The 19,790-nt window shown below is 41.6% G+C and overlaps 1 protein-coding gene across 7 annotated transcripts in view; it reads left to right on the top strand.

Annotated features, from left to right (window-relative positions):
- Nucleotides 1–19,790, top strand: part of DOCK10 (dedicator of cytokinesis 10) — a 144,632-nt gene that overhangs the window by 123,087 nt on the left and 1,755 nt on the right. For 4 of the 7 annotated variants that reach the window (XM_069023827.1, XM_069023824.1, XM_069023826.1 and 1 more), the window contains exons 43-56: nucleotides 713–895; nucleotides 1,440–1,550; nucleotides 2,909–3,124; nucleotides 3,770–3,827; nucleotides 4,155–4,253; nucleotides 5,858–5,964; nucleotides 6,434–6,556; nucleotides 7,488–7,601; nucleotides 12,566–12,712; nucleotides 13,175–13,385; nucleotides 16,206–16,396; nucleotides 17,059–17,159; nucleotides 17,517–17,655; nucleotides 19,583–19,658. In XM_069023827.1, the coding sequence (XP_068879928.1) occupies nucleotides 713–895; nucleotides 1,440–1,550; nucleotides 2,909–3,124; nucleotides 3,770–3,827; nucleotides 4,155–4,253; nucleotides 5,858–5,964; nucleotides 6,434–6,556; nucleotides 7,488–7,601; nucleotides 12,566–12,712; nucleotides 13,175–13,385; nucleotides 16,206–16,396; nucleotides 17,059–17,159; nucleotides 17,517–17,655; nucleotides 19,583–19,658 (1,876 nt within the window). The remainder of the gene's footprint in view (nucleotides 1–712; nucleotides 896–1,439; nucleotides 1,551–2,908; nucleotides 3,125–3,769; nucleotides 3,828–4,154; nucleotides 4,254–5,857; nucleotides 5,965–6,433; nucleotides 6,557–7,487; nucleotides 7,602–12,565; nucleotides 12,713–13,174; nucleotides 13,386–16,205; nucleotides 16,397–17,058; nucleotides 17,160–17,516; nucleotides 17,656–19,582; nucleotides 19,659–19,790) is intronic. The other 3 variants (XM_069023828.1, XM_069023822.1, XM_069023829.1) reach the window with 1 other exon arrangement.

Raw genomic sequence — 19,790 nt, 5'->3', positions numbered from 1 at the left:
GACAGCTTTAAATGACATACGGCTTTAAATGGTCATACCAGACAGTTGGGAACGGAAGAACTCTATGCAATGGGGAGAATGAATAAATATCCAGAACTGCCCTTCTCATTTATGCTGTAGCTTTTGGGATTGAATTCTCCCTTTGTGTTTCTGTGGGAGCAGGGTTCCATTGTGCTTCCTGCAGCAGAACCCCTCAGGCAATAATTAAGATCTATAGTGCATGTACACTTCCATCTCCCTCAGTCTTCTATTACATTCACCCTGCTGGTAATAGTGGGTATGGTTTGGAAAGCCATCCTTCTCTGTTGTCTTGTGCTGTTCAAACTCTTGACCTCTGGAAGTTCACTGACTTTGCTACTCAAAATATTTTCCTTCTGTTGGGCAGCTTTTATAAGAGTGCAGAACTCCCCCCTGCTTTTCCTAGTCAGCTACCCTGCATTCCTTGCAGATTCCCTGCTGCTGGGCTTGCTGTGAGCCAGCTGCTGTCTGGGCTTCCTAGAGGCCAGTTTGATGGCATACAGTGTTTGTATGAAAACCTGGGTATAGTTCTTAATTAATCTTAATTTTCATATGGGATTATGTTTAGTTTAAACCCTGGTTTGAATAACTGTGGGAGAGTTACTGAAAGGTTAACAAAAAAATTGTTAACTCAGAATAACTGCACAGGAGCTGAGAGTAGTACTGAACATATTCACGCATTTTTTTTTGATAGTTCCCATCAGCATTCTTCCAAGGACAAGCAGATCTCTGTGGTTCCCTCTGCTATGAAATCCTGAAGTGTTGTAACCATAGGTCGCGTTCAACTCAGACAGAAGCATCTGCTCTTCTTTATTTTTTTATGAGGAAGAACTTTGAATTTAACAAGCAGAAATCAATAGTCAGATCCCATCTACAGGTAAGTGAAGTGTGAGATCATCAATATTTAACTGATGTGCATTAGTTTTTATCGTTATTATTTTTATGCATTGAAGCAAGGCTATCCTTTTGGAGTCCTCAGACAGGCAGTTCTCTGTGGCAGCTTGATTTTCCTGCCACGTCTGAAGCTGGACTGGTTCTCTGCTGTTTTTGGGCTGCTCAGCTCTGTTCCAGGGAGAGACAACTGCTATGAATGTAGCTGCATTGCCAGATTAATGGCTATTCTTGACTCACGTGTGTTGCTTACAGCAGTGGGAGCACAGCTGAAGGAACTAAACAGAATCACAGTACAGGAACAGACATGTTAAGTCCAGTAATAACATGTGTACGCTTCAAAATGTGAGCAGTTACAAAATCTGGAAAGATTATTCAGTCCTTGACTTTGTGCATGTTACCTTCTTAAGAAAGGTATAAATGTGCACTAGAGCCTGGTACACCACGTCATACTGAAATAGGGGTTAAAAACTCTTCTGAAACTCTGATTTCTTTGCTAATTATATCCTGTGTTTGCTCCCCCTGTGCAGCTCATCAAAGCAGTGAGCCAGCTGATAGCAGATGCGGGGATTGGCGGATCTCGATTTCAACATTCACTTGCAATTATAAATAATTTTGCTAATGGAGACAAGCAGATGAAGGTAAGAAACATTTTTTGTCGATCACTACTTCTTGCAAAAGGTCAACAATTTCACAGGAGCAAGTGTTTCAGTGAATAAAATTGCTGGCTCTTATTATCCAGTGATTTATGCATTCATAGTGTGTCTTTCTCAGGCAACCTGAAGTTCATGAAGGTGTTTGTGACTCAGAAGCTTAATAACTGAAAATAATTTTTAAACAAAAAATATTTTTGTTTGAAAATTGTATTATTTGGTTTTTATTGCTTATTTTGTTCATTTGCCTCATGTCAGAGGTCATGCATTGTGACTAATGGAACACAATTGCAGTTTACAAACAATTTTTAGTCTACAATTTCTCCCTTTCCTCTGTTCAGTAAATGTGTAGCAGAAACAGGCACAACAGTTGGCTTTTGTAAGACCTTGCTAACTCCTGGAAAATGCACTTGGCTCTTAGATGAGTTACCACTGCTGTTACAGTAATTGTCTGTACTAAAATTTTTGAAAAAATATTCTGTTTTTTAATTTTTACAATTCTTGTTGAAACATTTGTCAACATGTATTTTCAGTTTTATACTTTGGAGGTGTTGTCCTTTTCTGAAGGTGATTTTAGGGTATCTCCACTGAGATTAATAATAAAGTTGGCATGGATCTTAAATTAGATATAATTACAGTTCTACTTGCTTTCTAAGTCCAGCTTTGATTTCACAGCACTGCAGTCAGTCAACCTGCTTCTGTGACTTGATCATCTCTGTGTGACTTAGAGGAGGAAGCATTTCTTTTCACTTACTTTTTCTGAATGTTTTGCTTTTAAACAAAGCAAAGGATGGAAATAAGTCTGAAAACAAATGTATTTCACTGCTCATCTAAGAAGAAAAACTGCAGAGCTGAGTTAAATATGCTGAGAACAGCTGGTGTGAGTAATATAAGGACTCTGTTTTAATCTAGCACAGTGTGAGAAGGTCAGAAGCCAGACTTGTGCTCTATTCCCATGGTGAAACATGCTGGGAGTGTAGTTAAGCAGGATTATCTATAGTACACAGTGCTCTTGCTCAGAGGAAAGTGTGCAAGGATCCAGTTCTGGACCCAGTAAGCAACTGAGCAACACCTGTCCCAGTTCCCTGATTTCAGCAGAGCTGTTGCACAGGGGCACTGGAACAGGTGGCTGACATGGGCCACCTTATAGTGCTGTGACACATCAAGAAAGAACATCCAGGGTTTGTGTGCAATGTGTGCATGCTCTGGAACTGTGACTGCTCCAAAGCCTGCCCAGTTAGGGAAGGGGATGGAGGTCTTCTGTAAGCAGAACTTTAGCCTGTTCAGGGATGCTGCATGTGGCTCTTTGGATGGTTTCAGTGATGCATTGCTTATCTTTCCCAAAGAACGTTAATTTCCCAGCAGAGGTGAAGGATCTGACTAAACGCATCAGGACAGTTTTGATGGCCACAGCTCAGATGAAGGAGCATGAGAAGGATCCTGAGATGCTGGTGGATCTGCAGTACAGCCTAGCAAATTCCTATGCCAGCACACCTGAGTTACGCAGGACATGGCTCGAAAGCATGGCCAAAATTCATGCAAGAAATGGAGATTTATCAGAGGTAATGTAAATAAATGAAGAGGAAATCCATTTGTCTTCAGGCTGAGCTGTTCTGATGAAAAGGGCTTTGAAAGACAAACAGCGGTACTGAGTTAAGAGAATCATACATTATCTCTCATCTATTTGAAATCAGAGGAGTACAGGTGATAGGCTCATCCCAGCTTGCCTGATCATGACTATCTGATACGTGCTGGAGCAAGACATGAAACTGTCTGATAGGGAAGCTGAGGGCAGTGTCACTTTGGCATCTCTGCTGCTTACCCCCATCAGGCACCGTAGCTGTACTGCAGATGAGGTTATGAGCAGTAACTCACATAAAGGATTGTCTTCTCCCCCACTATGGCCTAGGAGAGGAGCTTTGCTTATAATGTGTTGTCCTTTTCATCAAAGTTTAAATGGGTGATGCAAAATTCTACTGCATAACCCAGGAATACCTTATTTATTAAGTATTCTTAACAGTTGTCTTGAGAAAATCTAGGTATTTACATGAGACACCTCGTGAAATTTACACTTCAGGAGGATTTCATCATTTAATCCCTTTTCTGCCTCATGACTTGACAGTGCTGAAAGTACATGCTCGTTATCACATGTATGCTGTAATTCAGTGTACTTTAACATATCCATGTATGTTGGTCTCTCGTTACAGGCTGCTATGTGCTATATTCATATTGCTGCTCTCATTGCAGAGTACCTGAAGAGAAAAGGTAAGATCAACATATTCAAAACCAACTGTGTATCTATAAATATTGTTGTTGTTCAAAATCGTTTTTGACTATCCTGCTTTCCTTCCTTATATGTAAAGTATTCTTAAAGCAGCTTGAATTCTTCCCAAATACTTTTTTTTTTAATATATCATAAATGCCAGTCTTAGACTGGAACAGTGAAAGTGTGTGTTGTGTAGAGGTTTAATTAAATGTTTAGCAAGCTAGTGCTAATAGAGAATGCTTCACTTGTTAGTCTGTTGTTATTAAATATGCATGTATTAACACATACCGGTAGCAGTATACTAATACCATCTTACAATACCATAGGTTACTGGAAAATGGAAAAGATTTGTACCTCACGTATGCTCCTGGAAGATGCTCAAGTCTCTGATAGTAATGTGTTACTAACAACTCACAATGGAGGAAGTGAGTGCTCTAACCGTGCCTGTTTGTGGGTCAAATAACATTAGGAGATCAAACTACTGTTTCCCAATTGACCTGGAAAAATATCAACCAAAGCAAAACTGTTTCTAGTGCATGTTGAAGGCTGTTATAGAAAGCAATGTTGGAAACATCATGAGTTCCTTTCCTGATGCTCTTTGGCTGGTTTGATGGATTGCTCAGAATGTCTCTGGTTATGGGCTTTTGCAGCAGGAAAATCCCTCTTGGGTCAATTGGTGTTTAGCATGCAAATCCATGTCCAATTCCTTGGCTATCCAAAGCTGGGAGGGCAGGGGGATGGAATTAATATCAGGTTATCCATATGTAACATAGTATAGATAAAGGGGGTTTTTAAAATCTATGATACTTATTAAAAAATAAAGTGCAGGCTTATATTTTTTAATGCTTCTGTGCTGATGGTTATTTAGTTTATGAAGTGTGTATTTCATACTAATTCTTAGCATGAGATATGTTAGCAGTTTCCACAAAGAGCAATTTCCAGGGTCAAGGACAAATATCTGGGGAAGAAAGAACATTTTTGGAAAGAATGTAGTCCTTCACTACATTTCTAAGTGTCTGTGGACAAGATGAAAAAATGCATCCTTTTAGAAGGAAGCTGTCTGTGAAGAGCAGTATTTCTGAAACAGTTCAGTAGTGGTAAAATACTTTGCCTGTATAAAGATTATAGTAGCTGGAGTGAAGTCATTTTAAACCTGTACTTAAACGGTTTCCAGAACTTGAGAGAGAGAATGGAGGCCACCATCTCAGTGTATATGGGTTAGCGTTTTTAATTGTGCCATAGTAGCATTTTCCTACTTTTAAATTAAACATGGGCCATGCCAGGCGTTTGTCCCCTCCACTGGCAGCTTTACCTTCTCCACTCCAGAGCAATAAAAAAATCCTTGCAGAACAGACTTCCTGGTCTGTAAAGTGTGGTACCTGTGCAAGTTGTTTCTGCTGCAGCCATGGCACTAAGGCCTCAGCTTAGCAAATACTCAATTTACGCTCAGTTTTTTTCCTTGCGAGCCTTCCCATCAGCAGCTGCTGCCACCAACCTGAGCTTACTGCCCCATGGCAGCACAGCTGACCCAGGGCAGGACAGGAAAGCCACTGCCAGCATGGTCTGAGCCCAGCACAGGCATAGCATGCCCTGAGCCACCTCCCCTGGGCTGTGGCAAGCCAGGGGGACTGTGTGCCCTGGGACACCTGACAGGTGGGACACGTGCAGGTTCCCCAAGTGTGAATTGTGTCACCTCAGCCTGCGAGGGTAATTCCTGTGCACAAAGGAGTGTTGCCCATGAAGCTTTGCAAGGACTGCCAGTACTTACAGCTCAGGAACCAAAATGACAGAGAGGAATAACACTGCATCAGGAAAATGCTATCGTTCCCCTTTGCCTGGAGAAGTGGGTTTCTATCACTGAGGAAAATGTGTAATAGTCTCATAAATTCAATCGGCTCCATTTGTGCTTCTCATTACTTGGGCTGCAAAAAAATCAACTCATCAGCTCTTTTTTAATGGCATCTACTAACTTCTTGAAGTATCTGGTTATTTAGTCATTGATAGCCTTTCTTATGACTTGCACTTCAAGGCTTATTTTCCATGGGATGGCCTGCTTTTCTGAGCATTACCCCCAACATTAAAGAAGAAGGTGCTATGAAAGAAGATTCTGGGATGCAAGATACTCCCTATAATGAGGTCAGCAACATTAACATTTATATACCTGTTCTGTATTAACAGAGAGAGTTATTTCTAGTGGATGCCTGTGCACGTTACAACAAATTATAGCGAGTGTACTCGCGCAGCATTAAAAGGCACACAGCTTTCGAGTGAAATGTCACAGCTGTGGCACTGGTGTTTAGCTAAGGAGAACATAAAGTACCAGAGCTGGAAGTGAGGGCAGAGGGGAGTCCATGAAGCAAACCCATTCTTCTGCATGAGATGTCAACTATTCAAGTATTTTCATGTTACTGTTATTTTAGGGTTTTTGTCTAAAGAAGAGATAGGTCACCAATACCCGATTAAACATTGTGGAATTGCGATAAACCTTAATATAGAAGTTCCAGAATAAAAATGAAGTAGTGGGTATGTGCTTTTGCTGCATTGCTATTAGTTAAATGCAACCAGCTGTCAAGTCACTGAACTATTTGCATTTGTGACATTGCAGAATATTCTCGTGGAACAGCTGGAGTTGTGTGTTGAGTACCTCTGGAAATCTGAGAGATATGAGCTTATTGCTGAGGTTAACAAGCCTATCATTGCTGTTTTTGAAAAGCAGAGGGACTTCAAAGTAAGTGGGTGTTTGGTTTGGGTCTTCTTAATTATCCTAAGGCAACAGTAAAGATCAAAACTTTTAGGGGAAAAATTGTGCTTTCTTTAAAAGGAACATTTTTTTTTCCTGACTGTAATTTCTCTTTTTAATGTTCTGTGCTGTGAAAAAATAAAAAGCTCTGGTGTCTTCCCTGCCTCTTTTCAGCAACAGTAAATGTAAAATTTTTCAGACAAACCTCTTGTCTTAGCCAGTGGATATGATTTTTTACATGGGTTTTAAACCAAGAGCACAATTGCACTGTATTTAAGTTTAGAAAATGCTGATAAATTGTGTGATTTCTTCACAATTTCAGGGTTTCTTAATTTCTTATTTACTTGGCAATTTCAATACATAATGGATAGCTAGATGATAATCTCATTTACTGATTTTTCTGGGTTTAAATTTAAAGAGACCCCAAATGGTAGGTAGCAATGAGCTGTATGCTGAGGAAGCAGGTCCTCAGATTTTAAATTAGCTGAAATTTTGGTTCACTATCCTGAGAAAGTGCTGCCTAGTGGTAATAGTGAATAGCACATCTTTGTGTGGGGTTGGGAGCTGATTGGAGTTGTTGGCACCTTGTTCCCACCTACCCAAACGACACTTGAGTTCTCTGACCTCTTACTAGGTCAGCACCACCATCTGGTGGTGGGATGATTCTCTTCCTGTGTGACCCTGTACACAAAGGCTCCACTGCCACAAAACTCCTCAGGAGATGACAAAAACCTTGAAATGAATCTTTAGTGACTGCTAACAAGGTTAAACTACTCCCTTAGCATGTACAGCCATCTTTGCAAAGGTTTGGGAACCCAGTTAAGGCAAGCCACTGTTGTGCAGAGCTGTGGTGGCATTTCCAAAGGTGCTGGCACACCCTCACCTCCCCTCCCCTCCCTCTGCCTGTTTGCTCATGCAGAGACTGTCTGATCTGTACTACGACATCCACCGCTCCTACCTGAAGGTTGCAGAAGTAGTGAACTCTGAGAAACGTCTCTTTGGGCGATATTACCGGGTGGCATTTTATGGGCAGGTAAGTGAACTCGGGTTCTTTTGTCTCCACAGAGTCACAGATTTCAGACCTGTTCCTGATATAGTTCAGGGAAGCACTTGGTAGTGCATCCCAGGGTAGAAACTGCCTCGTGGGTCAGATTCCCAGCAGGATTTATTCAGGAGAGAGAGCACTCAGTTGCCTCTGTGTAAACCACTGCTGTGGATTTAGTGGTGTATTAGAGAACAGACTTGTGTGTCAGCTTTAGTTCTTGACTTCGTCAGGCAAAGCTGAGACTGAGGCAGGGCAGGTTTTTTCAGACTACAACATAAATAGAACCAGATAAGAAATCTTTGATATATGGCACTCTCCTCTAACAGAGCTTAAAGCAGAGCAGTATGTAGTAGATGCTTTGTTGTGTTTTTTCAACGACTCTGCCTTCTGCTTCTAGGCCACCTCCGATTCTGTGCAATGTACTGTAGAATAGCATTATTCCCTCTGCTGTGCTTCAGCACCCTCGAAGCATTATTTTGTGCTTTCTTCCACCACCAACCAGTGTAGCAATCCAGCATGTTCCTTTTAGTCTTGGTTTTGACAAGCATACAATTTCCTGTGCTCTGAAATATAAAGTGTGTAAACAACAGATTGATGTGAATCATTCTGTTTGCTAATTAGATTTTAATGCAGAAATTTGCTCTTTTCTCCTTTTGATCTTATTCAAGGCTGTGGTAAGTCTAGTTCTATTGCATGTTTTGTTTAATTCTCCTCACATATCCTCCATCCTTCCCTCTACTGTTACTTAACATTAATTTTCCTGTGCTCTCAATTCTTTGGTTTGTGGCAGATGAAATAACGTTGCTGCATTCATTGTTGCATCCTGCAAACTAACTTTTGTTTGTTCAGTTACCTGAATTACCGAGCTGTATCTGTCATCATGTTGTGTGTGCACAGTGGGGCCCAGTGCTGCATCATCTCATCTCAGTGGAAGTTCCTCCCAGCTTCACTGGGAGCAGGATTGGACCCCTTCTTCCTCTGTTGAAAGTCTGGGGTAGCATTAATGCTGTTTGAATTCAAGCCTGTTTTCCTGGCCTGTGCAGCAGCTCCCAAGTGGAGGGCTGTTGTGTCAGTCCGAGGGGTTTGGCAGTGGTCACTGGAGCACTCTGGGCAGGCAATGGCCATGGTCCTGACAGTCCCTTGTAGGAGCAAGCAGATGGGGAGTCAGAGGGGAATAGCAGGTCCTGGCTCCCTGGACAGATCAGCACAGCTGAGCTTGCCAAATGCAAGGAGAAAGTGAGCTGCACCTGAGGAAGGGCAGTTTTTCTTATGCCTGGCCTTCAAAATGGGAGCAGCACAGGGCAAAACAAGACTCTCCTACGTGCAGCCTCCTGCCAGCACTCTCCCACAGCCAGTGGCTCTCCCAGTGGGTAATTTAGCTACAGCACTTCTGCTGAACTGGGTTAGCATCTCTGTAACAGTGCAATGACTTTCCAGGTGCCAGTGCCACAAGGGCAATTTCATTTAAAGAGCCTTGGCACTGTAAGGTGTATGACTTGGTCATAGGTGTGTCTTCCTCTGTTTGTTCCCCCCAGTCACTGGGTTCTAAAGGCAACAGGCACTGCTTTCTCCTTGCCCTTCGCAGGAAACATGTGATGTGGTTGCTGTTCCTTAAGTGAAACAAAAGCTGCAGAGAAAGCAGATTAGAGAACAAAAGAATAATGTTAATAGTGGGAGGGAGAATTTTTCGGGTTCTTAGTGGAGAAAGATGATCTGCAGCTGCATCTGAAAACTGTTCTTCATGCAAAGGCAGAGGCAGTATTTGGTTACTGCATTGCTGTAGGGACTCTGTGCAAGGATGGTTTGAATTAATGTGATCCTCAGGGAGGACTCAGTCGTCTGTTTTCACCAGCAAGCTTTATTTGCCAGCTCAGAGAGCCAGAGCTCATGGCAGCTGCTGTTTTAGACTGCACATTCTGTTAAGTGCCTTTGGTGACAATATCTCATTGCACCAAGTGACCACACTAGCCAGTGCTTCTGAGTTTACTCACAGATGAGTGTTTGAGAAGTCAGTACCTTTGTTGAATTAAAAGCCAAAAAAAATCCTGTTAAATTATTGAATCACTGAGAACTCATATTGTGCTGATAAGCAAAGACATTCAAGACCTGTTTTTCAGAGCAATGTCAGGTAAAAGTAGAGCTGAGGACTTGTTCTCCTGTGTGTGCAAGAAGCTCTAGAAGTTGGAGGTCAGTGTTTCACAGTGATCACACTCACTGTGGAAGGAGATGCTTGCTTGATAGACATGGGGAAGATTCCATTAGATGCCAATTCCTGGCAGGTCAAGCAGAAGGCTTTACCTCAGCACCTTTCAATAAAGGGCAGAGAGGATCTGATGTACTTACTGTGAGCTTCAAGGCTGTGTCTGGAGGAGTGTGAGAAGGAGGAAGGGCCTTATCAGAACTCACACAGTGATAGGCTGTGATTGGATCACAATTTGCCTCTCAGAACATCAGAGCACAGTGGAAACCAGTAACCTGCTGTCCAGAAGGTCATCTGCCTTCCATCACCATCAGCTGCTCCCTGGAATAATTTTCATCTGTGAGGCTGTGTTGTCCTTGCAGGACAAAACCAGCCAGGATGAAAATAATCCAGGGATATGCATCGATAATGTAACTTTGGCTGCTTAATATTTTAAAATCCTGAAATTGGAGGATATTTGGCTTCTGAAAAGTATTTAATCTTACTTTTAATAGTCTTTGCCAGACATATAGCATATGGCAGACATGATTATTTATAGCTCACCGTTAACTTCTGCTTGTCACTTGTCAGCTGAAATACTGTAGGGAATATGTACTTAAATGATGTCTCTTGCATTAGAGATAAGACTAAATCTGTTAGTTGTTTGTTTTCAGGTATTTTTTTTTAAAGTAAAACGATTAACAGAGATATAATCTCTGTTAGTGTGCCATGCAGCGTCAGCAGAGATTTGGCGCTTACATATAAACACTGTGTTCCAGCATGCAAACATACACAGAATTAGAGTTTAAGAGCATAAACTATATTCTAGCTTGCTGTGTGATTAATTTGGAAAACATGAGGGGTTTTGTTGAAAACGCTGAATAGTAACAGAAAACAGATGTCTTTTGACAAAAACAGTCCTGAGTAGAGTGTTTAAGTATGGTTGCATCAAACTAATGAGGTTTTCCCACATAAAGCAGTTTTGCTTCAGTGGAAACAAGATCAGAAACCAGATTATAATCTTGTAGATCTTTTCTCAGTGTAATCAATAGGAAGTCAATTGCCTACCCAGCTCAACAGATGTTTATAGGATGTCAACTTCGGACAAGCTCTAGATTTTTTCTCTAATTACCTGTGAAGTTCTTCATGTGCCTATGGAATTTAATTGATGAATGTTGTTAAAAATCATGCAATGTTAGAAGGTCACTGTGAGACTGATGAAGATGCTGTCAGATGAGCTGCTGTTGCAGCTATTAGTTATTGGTTTCCAGTAATGCCCGCAGTACTCCTGGCACTTGCTAAATTAAAAGACAATTTAATTGCCCCTTGTCCTCACTGAAGGAGAAGCCAAAGATGCAAAGATGTTAATCCCTATTGAAATAACATTTAAGGATTTTTCTCCTAAAGAAGCAATGAAATTCATAGCTTATTATATTTTAATTCTGTTTGGTTTGTTTCGTGAAGATTTGCCTAGTCAATAATTTTACAGTGCAAAGTTGAAATACACTTCCAGAGGAAAAGGCTGGATTTTACATGAGTACCTTCCAAAGAGATTTTGGAGGTATCTCTTGCCTTCATAAATTTCTGCTTCTCTGTCTTTCTACAGATGGCAGTTTGCTTAGGCATATTGTAGAATTAGCTGTCCAAGCCTTCACATCATGTGAAGTTCAAAGGGCCTTGGGTCTGTCATCATTAATGCTGTCTGCCTTTCCCCCTATCCCTGCAGCTTCAGGTGTTTCCCTCTGGGTCACTTTGCTTTAAGGTGAAAGCAAGAGGCTTTGAGTGCAGCTGCAGGGGTGCACATCACCAAATTGGATACGAAATTCTAGGAGGTGGGCTGGTGCTGCTCATGGCATTGGGACGAATCCAGTCCTTGTTGATGGGGCACCTGCTGCTTCCTGCTCAGCTGGGAGAGCTTCTCCTGGAGCACCGAAGTACATGTTCCTCTTGTAGCAGTTGAGTGTGTCACCTGCAGGTGATGCAATGCTTTGTTAATTTTCAGAGGTTGGCATTTTTTCTGAAGCTTGACAGATTTATGTTCAGCCCTTCAATGGAGCCTTTTATTAAAGTCCACTTTAATAATAATAATAAATGGAGCCGAGTCCATCCAGTGTATGAAATAATGACCTTAGCAAGATTGTACCTTTATTGCAAAAAATTTGCTTTCTTTTTCAAATGTAAATCATTTTCTAATTGCCTCTGGAAATGCTGCAATTCTGTATGGCCTTTCAAGGTGCCACCAGAGTGTCTCTTCAGCTGCCCTGAGGTGATGCAGACTGGTTCCCAGGTGCTCCCCATGCCATGGCCTGTGCCTGCACACGTGGCTCCCAGAGGATGCACTGGAAGTGACATGCTGCACACAACCCAGCTGGGCTCAGTGTCCAGCAAACAGCTGTTAATTGAACCCAATTATTAAGATATAAAGAATTTTTAATGCCTAATTTTTAAGCCATGAGGGTTTTTTCATCATACACACATCAGCATTTTCAAGTAAGCCCTTTAACTCTTTAAGCAGCTTAGTCTCTTATGTGAATAAATGTGTAGAGATCTTTCCCTGGGTAACTTTGGAGATTGCAGACCAGTATAAACACTGACCTCTAGGCACATGTCTGCTATAAGTGCACAGAGGTAAGCTTTTAACTTAGGTGCTGGAAGTGGCCTACTGGATGCTCTGGTGGGTATACAGGCAACCTTGATTCCTGATGTAATCACCTTGTTTTGGCTTTGCCCTGCCCGTTATGTTCACTGTATCCTTCTGTTTCTTTCTGAACAGGGCTTTTTTGAAGAAGAGGAAGGGAAAGAATATATCTATAAAGAACCCAAATTAACTGGCTTATCTGAGATCTCTCAAAGGCTGATGAAACTATATGCAGACAAGTTTGGAATAGATAACGTGAAGATCATCCAGGATTCCAACAAGGTATGGACATGTGGTTTTGCCCAAGGGAGAGAACTGAGTGCATGGTTCACATTTTGAGAGCTGTGCTTCGAATGAATGGCATCTGAGTGTATGTGTAAACTACTAGGAACCCTCCAGACAACTGAAACAAGCCTGGCAGGTGCTGTATGGAAATGCCAGTGTTATAGCAGGGCATCACAGTGGGAGAGGAGCAGATGTTTGCTGCAGTGCAGAAGTAGGTGGTTTTCTGTCTCATTTAGCTTTCATCCACTTTTGCCAATGGCTATAGTCAAAGGTCCCACTCTTCTTGGGGACCTCTTGGTTAAATATCTTTGTATTCATCCAGGATCTGAGTATTACATTAGGAAGTGTCAGTTTTCATTGTTATTTATTTATAAATAAATAAATCAATCAAAAATGTAACGGATGCCTTGGAAGCTCATCGCACTAAACATAACATTATTGTTTGCTGCTGTAACACAGGTGAACCCCAAAGACCTGGATCCCAAATATGCCTACATCCAAGTGACCTATGTCACACCTTTCTTTGAGGAGAAGGAGGCTGAGGATCGAAAGACTGACTTTGAAATGCACCACAACATCAACCGCTTTGTGTTCGAGACGCCGTTCACGCTCTCGGGGAAGAAGCACGGGGGAGTGGAGGAGCAGTGCAAGAGGCGCACCATCCTCACCAGTACGTCTGCTTGCCTGCTGCCCACTCCCATCCCAGCTTTCCCAGCTGAGCCCAGAAGGGCAGGTTGAGTGCCAGGTGTCCATCAGTTGTGCAGGATGATAACTCATCTTTTCATTGTGTCTGTTGGCAATGTGCTTCCTTACAGACCTGCTGACCATCTTAGGGATAGTTACTTTCATTTAGGTGCTTTATTTTTCCTTATAATTGACATCTTAACTGTTCTTGTAGTGATGTTACTTGGGAGTGGTTCTGCTGGAGGCAGCTTAGCACTCAGAACCATTTTCTTTTAATAATAAACAAGTCAAAGAAACAGCGAAGTAGGGTGTCTGTTCTGCTAAGAATAAAATTTGCAGATAGGAATTTTTGTTCAAAATGGGAATAAGATATATTATATAGAATTTTTTTTAAGCTAGAGGTAAGATTTCAATCAGTGTTTTAAGGCAGGAATGTCAGGAGCACTGGATATGTCTTCTTAATGAGTCATATTAAACTGAAGTTTTTTAGCTCCTTGTCGTGATTGAAATCTCTCTTTTAAAAAGCCTCCTTTGTGACACTACTACTGAAACTTGACATGTCTGAATTTTGATGTACGAGGAACTGTCTGAGTTGGAGGCGTTGTTCTCATGGGCAGCCGTGGGCAGAGAGGCTGATGTTCACAGCAAAGGCTCCCAAGTGACAGAAAATCCAGTTTCCCACCAACTTCAGTGCATCTGCTTCCCCCAAAGGACAAAGTGAAAAAAACTGCCTACAGTGCAAACATAGTCACCTAAAAGTTTTCTTCTGGCAAATCAGGAAGGAGGCACTGATGTTTGAGAGTGTCTTGTTACATGACATAGCTTTGCTTGTAAGAAGAAAGGAGGAATGGCTTGTGTGTGGTTTAAGTGCTTGAGCAGCAGTAGGTGTTTTGAGATCTGTATTGAAGCAGGTCATTTCACTGACTTGAAAGTGCAGCCGTTATGGCCTGTCTGACAAACATAGAGAGGGCTGTTCTTCTGGCAGAGTATTTTCCCTGGGTTATTACATGCTGTCATCAGCTTCCACTGCTCTTAGCCTTGCTCCATCTTTGGTATTAGGTGGGAGTTTGATGACCTCCTCTTCTGCCTTGCTTTTCCCTTTGACAGGGACCTCACCTCAGTGCTTTTCACTAAAGGAAACATTCTTTTCTTCTCTTTTTTTTTCTTGTCTTTTTCCACTCCTGTTTGATAAAGTCATGTATTTTCATTTGTTTCCTGTGTAAACTTAGGTGCTTTTAGTTTGAGAAAAAAGCAAGGCTTATGCTATGACTGAAGAAGTAGTGAAGTCAATTGTGCTTGGGTGGCTGGAGTGGCACCTGCACTGCACCTCTGCTCCAGAGCCTGCTGGGCAGAGGGCAAGCGCAGTCTGGCTGCAGTCCTTGGTTCATTGGCTCTCTGCCATGCCTGGCTCATGCTTCCAGCTCTGGAAGTCCTGGGTTTCCTGCTCTTCAGTGAGACAGACACCCTGTAAACTGAAGCTTATTTAGGTCTGAGCTGACTGGAAGCAGATGCTTAGCAGAGAAGGACATGCATGGAGTTTGGGAGACCTTCCAAAGTATGTAGGGCAATCAGAAGAGAGTGTTAGCTTAGATCAGACTTAATGGACTGTAACAGTACCTTTGCCAAACTCCCTGAGATCCATGAAAGGCCTTGACTGGGAAGTAAAGAGTTTTAAAGGTGAGTAATTCCTCTGTCAGCTCCCATAGCAGTATTTAGGTTGAATATTAAAAGAACCTGTTCACTGCTTTTAGGATGATGTTTTAGTAGTAGGTTCATCTGCAGGTGGGTGTCCTGGTTTAACCTCAGCTGGCAGCTAAGCCCCACACAGCCACTCACTCTGTGTCCTCTGGTGGGATTGGGAAAATCAGAAGTGTAAAAGTGAAAAACTCATGGGTTGAGATACAGACAGTTTAGTAGGTAAAGCAAAAGCTGCACAGACAAGCAAAGCAAAACCAGGGGTTTATTCACGGTTTCCCATGGGAAGGCAGGTCCAGCCATCTCCAGGAAAGCAGGGCTCCATCACATGTAACAGTGTCTTGGGAAGACAAACACCATCACTCTGAATGTCCCTCCCCTTTCCTACTCCTTCCTCCAGCTGTATATGCTGAGCATGACACGATATGGTCTGGAAAATCCCTTGGGTTAGTTGGGGTCAGCTGTCCTGGCTGTGTCCCCTCCCAACTCCTTGTGCACCCCCATCCTCCTCTCTGGTGTGTGGGGTGAGGAGCAGAAAAAGCCTTGATGCTGTGTAAGCCCTGCCCAGCAATAACCAAAACATCCCTGTGTTATCAGCACTGTTTCCAGCACAAATCCAAAGCACAGCCCTCTACCAGCTACTGTGAAGAAAATTAACTCTATCCCAGCCAACACCAGCACAGTGAAAGATTCCCAGTTCAGCTAAGCTAGAGGCTTCTGCCTCTAACATGACATATATTTGATATGATGGTTTTAGCTGTGGACTTAGCTGAAGTTCAGTGTGGACTTATAATTTGGTGCTTTAACTCAGAAGAAGAAATTTGTGGATTCTAAAATATGAGCACTGAGAGATTTTTGCCACCTGCATGTGACAGAGCTTGGTATCAAACTGATGAGTTCAAAAGGAAATGCTCTTCCAGTGCCAGGTACATCAGAATTCAGTTTGGACCCCTTGTGTCACTTCTACTCATTCAGTGATTAAAACTTAATTTTTATGGATTGATAAAGAGATTGACAAAGTCAAAAGTTAATACTTTGACTTAATTGTTTTGCTTTCCTAGATAGTCTCTTGTTGGGTGAGTTCTCTGATCCATTTCTCTCTCTCGAGTAGCCAGTCACTTGTTTCCCTACGTGAAGAAGCGGATCCAGGTCATAAGCCAAACCAGCACAGAGCTGAACCCCATCGAAGTGGCCATTGATGAGATGTCCAAAAAGGTTTCAGAGCTCAATCAGCTTTGCACAATGGAAGAAGTGGACATGATCCGACTGCAGCTCAAGCTCCAAGGAAGTGTCAGTGTCAAGGTAACGACAATTTTCTGCCTTTTTTCTCTTTTTTTTTTACATGCATGTACCTAAATTTTTATTCTGATTTTCATAATTCTGGGCATTTTTTGTCTTTGGCGTATCTTATATTCCAGTGCTGTTAGACCCCACTGTAAACACACTAAGGAATGCAAAGTTTTCCACTGGCATTGGTGACTACTGGTTTTATATGCTAATATAATTATTTCATTTAAGTCTACTCTAAGTAAAAATGAAGACCTTTCCAACAAGACCATAGCATATCACTTGAGAATATGGCCCATCACAAGCAAGCAGATTATTTAAAGGGAGTTTTGCTATGACTGGCTTTGTCATTTCCTATTTAGGAAAGTTGGGATTGTGAAAGGCATGTGTATTCCTGGTGCTCTCATGGAAATGTCTCCATACAAACGTGTAGCTGTCTGGGTGGTCAGCTAGCTGGGGGCTTCAAAAGGCCAGCCAGCACAGATCTGCAGCTTTTACAAGGCTGAGCAGCTCCTGTTTCCTCAGTAAAACTCCTCAGCTTCCATCCTGGTGACAAAAGGAGTGAGGTGATATTCTCACAGGCTAGGTTGCCTGAGGCCAGTCTCCAGGCCTTGGAACACAAGAAAAACAACAGTGAATGGCTTGTTCTCTGAACCTAAACTGTATTTTTCACCTAGGTAAACGCTGGACCAATGGCCTATGCTCGTGCTTTTCTTGAAGAAACAAATGCTAAGAGATATCCTGATAATCAAGTGAAGCTGCTGAAGGAAATCTTCAGGTAAACATTAATTTTAGGTTTTTCACCCCTGCATAGCACATAGGACACTCTGCGTGGCACAGGTAGGTGACACACGAAATCAGGCTGATTTCAACCAGCCTAATTTACATCTGCATTTACCCTATCTTACAAGTAATTACAAGTAATTCCTAACAAACATTCACTGGAGTTTTGGGCTGCCCTAGCAGAATACATTCCTTTTCATCTGAGAATGAACTCTGAAATTCTATTTCTAGCAAGGTGCAATTTGCAAGGGGGAGAAGAGATACAGCATTGTGTGTGTATATATAGATAGATAGTTTTTTTTCATTACCACAAAACTTGTATCATTGGTTTTTTGTGGTTTTGTGCTTGCAGGCAGTTTGCTGAAGCCTGTGGACATGCCCTCGATGTCAACGAACGCCTTATTAAGGAGGACCAATTTGAGTATCAGGGAGAGATGAAGTCTCATTACAAGGATATGCTCAGCGAGCTCTCTGTAGTTATGAATGAACAGGTCAGAACATCTATTTTGGTGCTGGTTAGGCTCAATGAGGGTGGCTAATTGGTCTTCTAGTGACAAATGAAGCTGTAGAGCAAAATACTAGAAGTAAAACCTTTCAAGGCAATAGTCACTGAGAAAACAGTTTACGTTTTTGTTTTGGTTTTTGTTTCTTCCCCTCTTTTTTTTTTTTTTTTAAATAGAGGTATGTTCTATATGCTGAATCTGATCAACAAAGATCTGTCTTCTGCCTGCCTCGCTGCATATTGAAAAGCTGAATGTTTGTGGGGCTAAATGCTGACTGGGGTTTAGAAGGATAGAAAGATAGTCAGTCTAAACTAGTGCTTTATGCTGTGCTTGCTTTGTCCCATAGCTGTGATGTATTTAATTAAAACAGTAAATTGCTATTAAGATGTAGCTTGTAACCACAGGAGGTATTTTTATCACTTCTATTTATATTCATCTTTCAGAGAAAGTTATTTTTCAAATTTTTTTAAATTTGAATACACTGTCAGAATAGATGTCATATATTTTAGCAGCTTCAGAAGGATGAGCATGCATGGGTACATTATATGAACTGCATCCCAAAATTCTGAATTGGAGTCCAGTGCATACTTGCAGCTATTTTACTGCTGTGTCCAGGCAGAATATTTTTTTAAAGTTTTCTGTTTCAATAAATATTGAGTGATTCTGCATACTGAAGTGCTAATTAAACCATGTTTAATTATATCTCTGCATGCTTTTGCGTAGGCTACCTTAGACTGCATCAATAAACAGTTCCTCTCTAGCAGTTGTGCTGCCTTTCCAGGTGCCTGTAGCATCCAAAAGCACTGTTGGTGTAGAGTTACTTGGCTTAACCACTGGTATCAGTGGTGGCATCTCACGGAAGTGCCTAACTGGCACTCCATTACCCCATGCTGTATTATTCATTTTCACATATGAGGAGAATAAGGATTGACCTGAATTTTTTGCCCATTGTTGAACTTACTGTGGAATTGTATGAGTTTTTCACTGGATGTAAAGCTCCTTAATGCTTGGAGGCCTGGTGCCAGTCAGGTGGGGGTCAAATTCAGGGGTGCTGCAGTTTTGGGAGTTGTGCTCCTCTCCTGTTTAAGTGTATAAAGATTTGTGAACCTCAAGCATTCCAGTGATTTTATCATAACTACTGTTTATCACTGTTATATTAAGTATGTAAGTGTTAAGGGTATTATTTGTTAATCAGTATTCATGCATCTCCCAAGGAGTTTATTTTGGCCATCTAGTCAGTGTGCATAGGCAGCACCATATGTCTTGTGTGAACTACTGTTCCCCACAAGAATGGGGAATGGATGGTCAGCTCAAACGAGGCATGAGCAGCCCATGAGCTTCAGCATTCATAAAATATTTGGAGAGTTCTGTTAAATGCTCATACCTGTATTTGTATCAGTGAGCTCTTTGAGTTTTCTTCATGTAAATGAAAACACTAAATAGTACAAAATTACTCGTACAAAGCAATGCTAATGTGTAAAGAGTTCATCCAACAAAAGTCAAAATTGTCATCTGTTTTACCAAAATCATCTGAATTTTAAAGTCCACCCTGAAAACAGTCTCCCACTTGCAGTCCTTTGGGGAAGCCTAAAAAGTGACAGCCCCATTTTCCAGGCAGTGGGATGTTTTGAGAAAACTCTACTCCTCTTGCAGTGAACTCATGAACTCCCTGCTTCTGAGCAGAGTATTGCCTCAGAGAAATCACATGCCATAAACGGTGGCTGAAATATTTATCTCACAGTTGGAAAGCTTGAGGGTCTCTTGCATCTGTGCTCTGTGCTTTACACCAGTACAATTTGCCATCTTCCCCATTGTTGTATTCAAGAGAGTTTTGTTTCTCACCTACTGACAGTGACTTTTTCATCACCATATGTTTTTCTCTTTTTTGTTTTGTTTTGTTTTTCTTTTCTGACAGCTCTGTCATGGTCCTTGCTTATACAGCTTCTCTTCTTCCCTGTCTAACATTTCCCTCAATACTATAGCCAAAAGTGGTATGTTCATTTTTCTTACATCTATTTTTTCTTTTAATGTCATATACTTCCCTCACTTGCTGGTTTTTCTGCTGGGTGTTTGTTTAATTTCATCTCTAATGACTCCCTTCTCAGGGAGTTAAAAAAAGAAGA

This window comes from Aphelocoma coerulescens, chromosome 9 (assembly GCF_041296385.1).
Source record: "Aphelocoma coerulescens isolate FSJ_1873_10779 chromosome 9, UR_Acoe_1.0, whole genome shotgun sequence".
NCBI lineage: Eukaryota > Metazoa > Chordata > Aves > Passeriformes > Corvidae > Aphelocoma > Aphelocoma coerulescens.
Note: the sequence above shows the minus strand (reverse complement) of the source record. Positions and strands in the feature narration are given on the sequence as shown.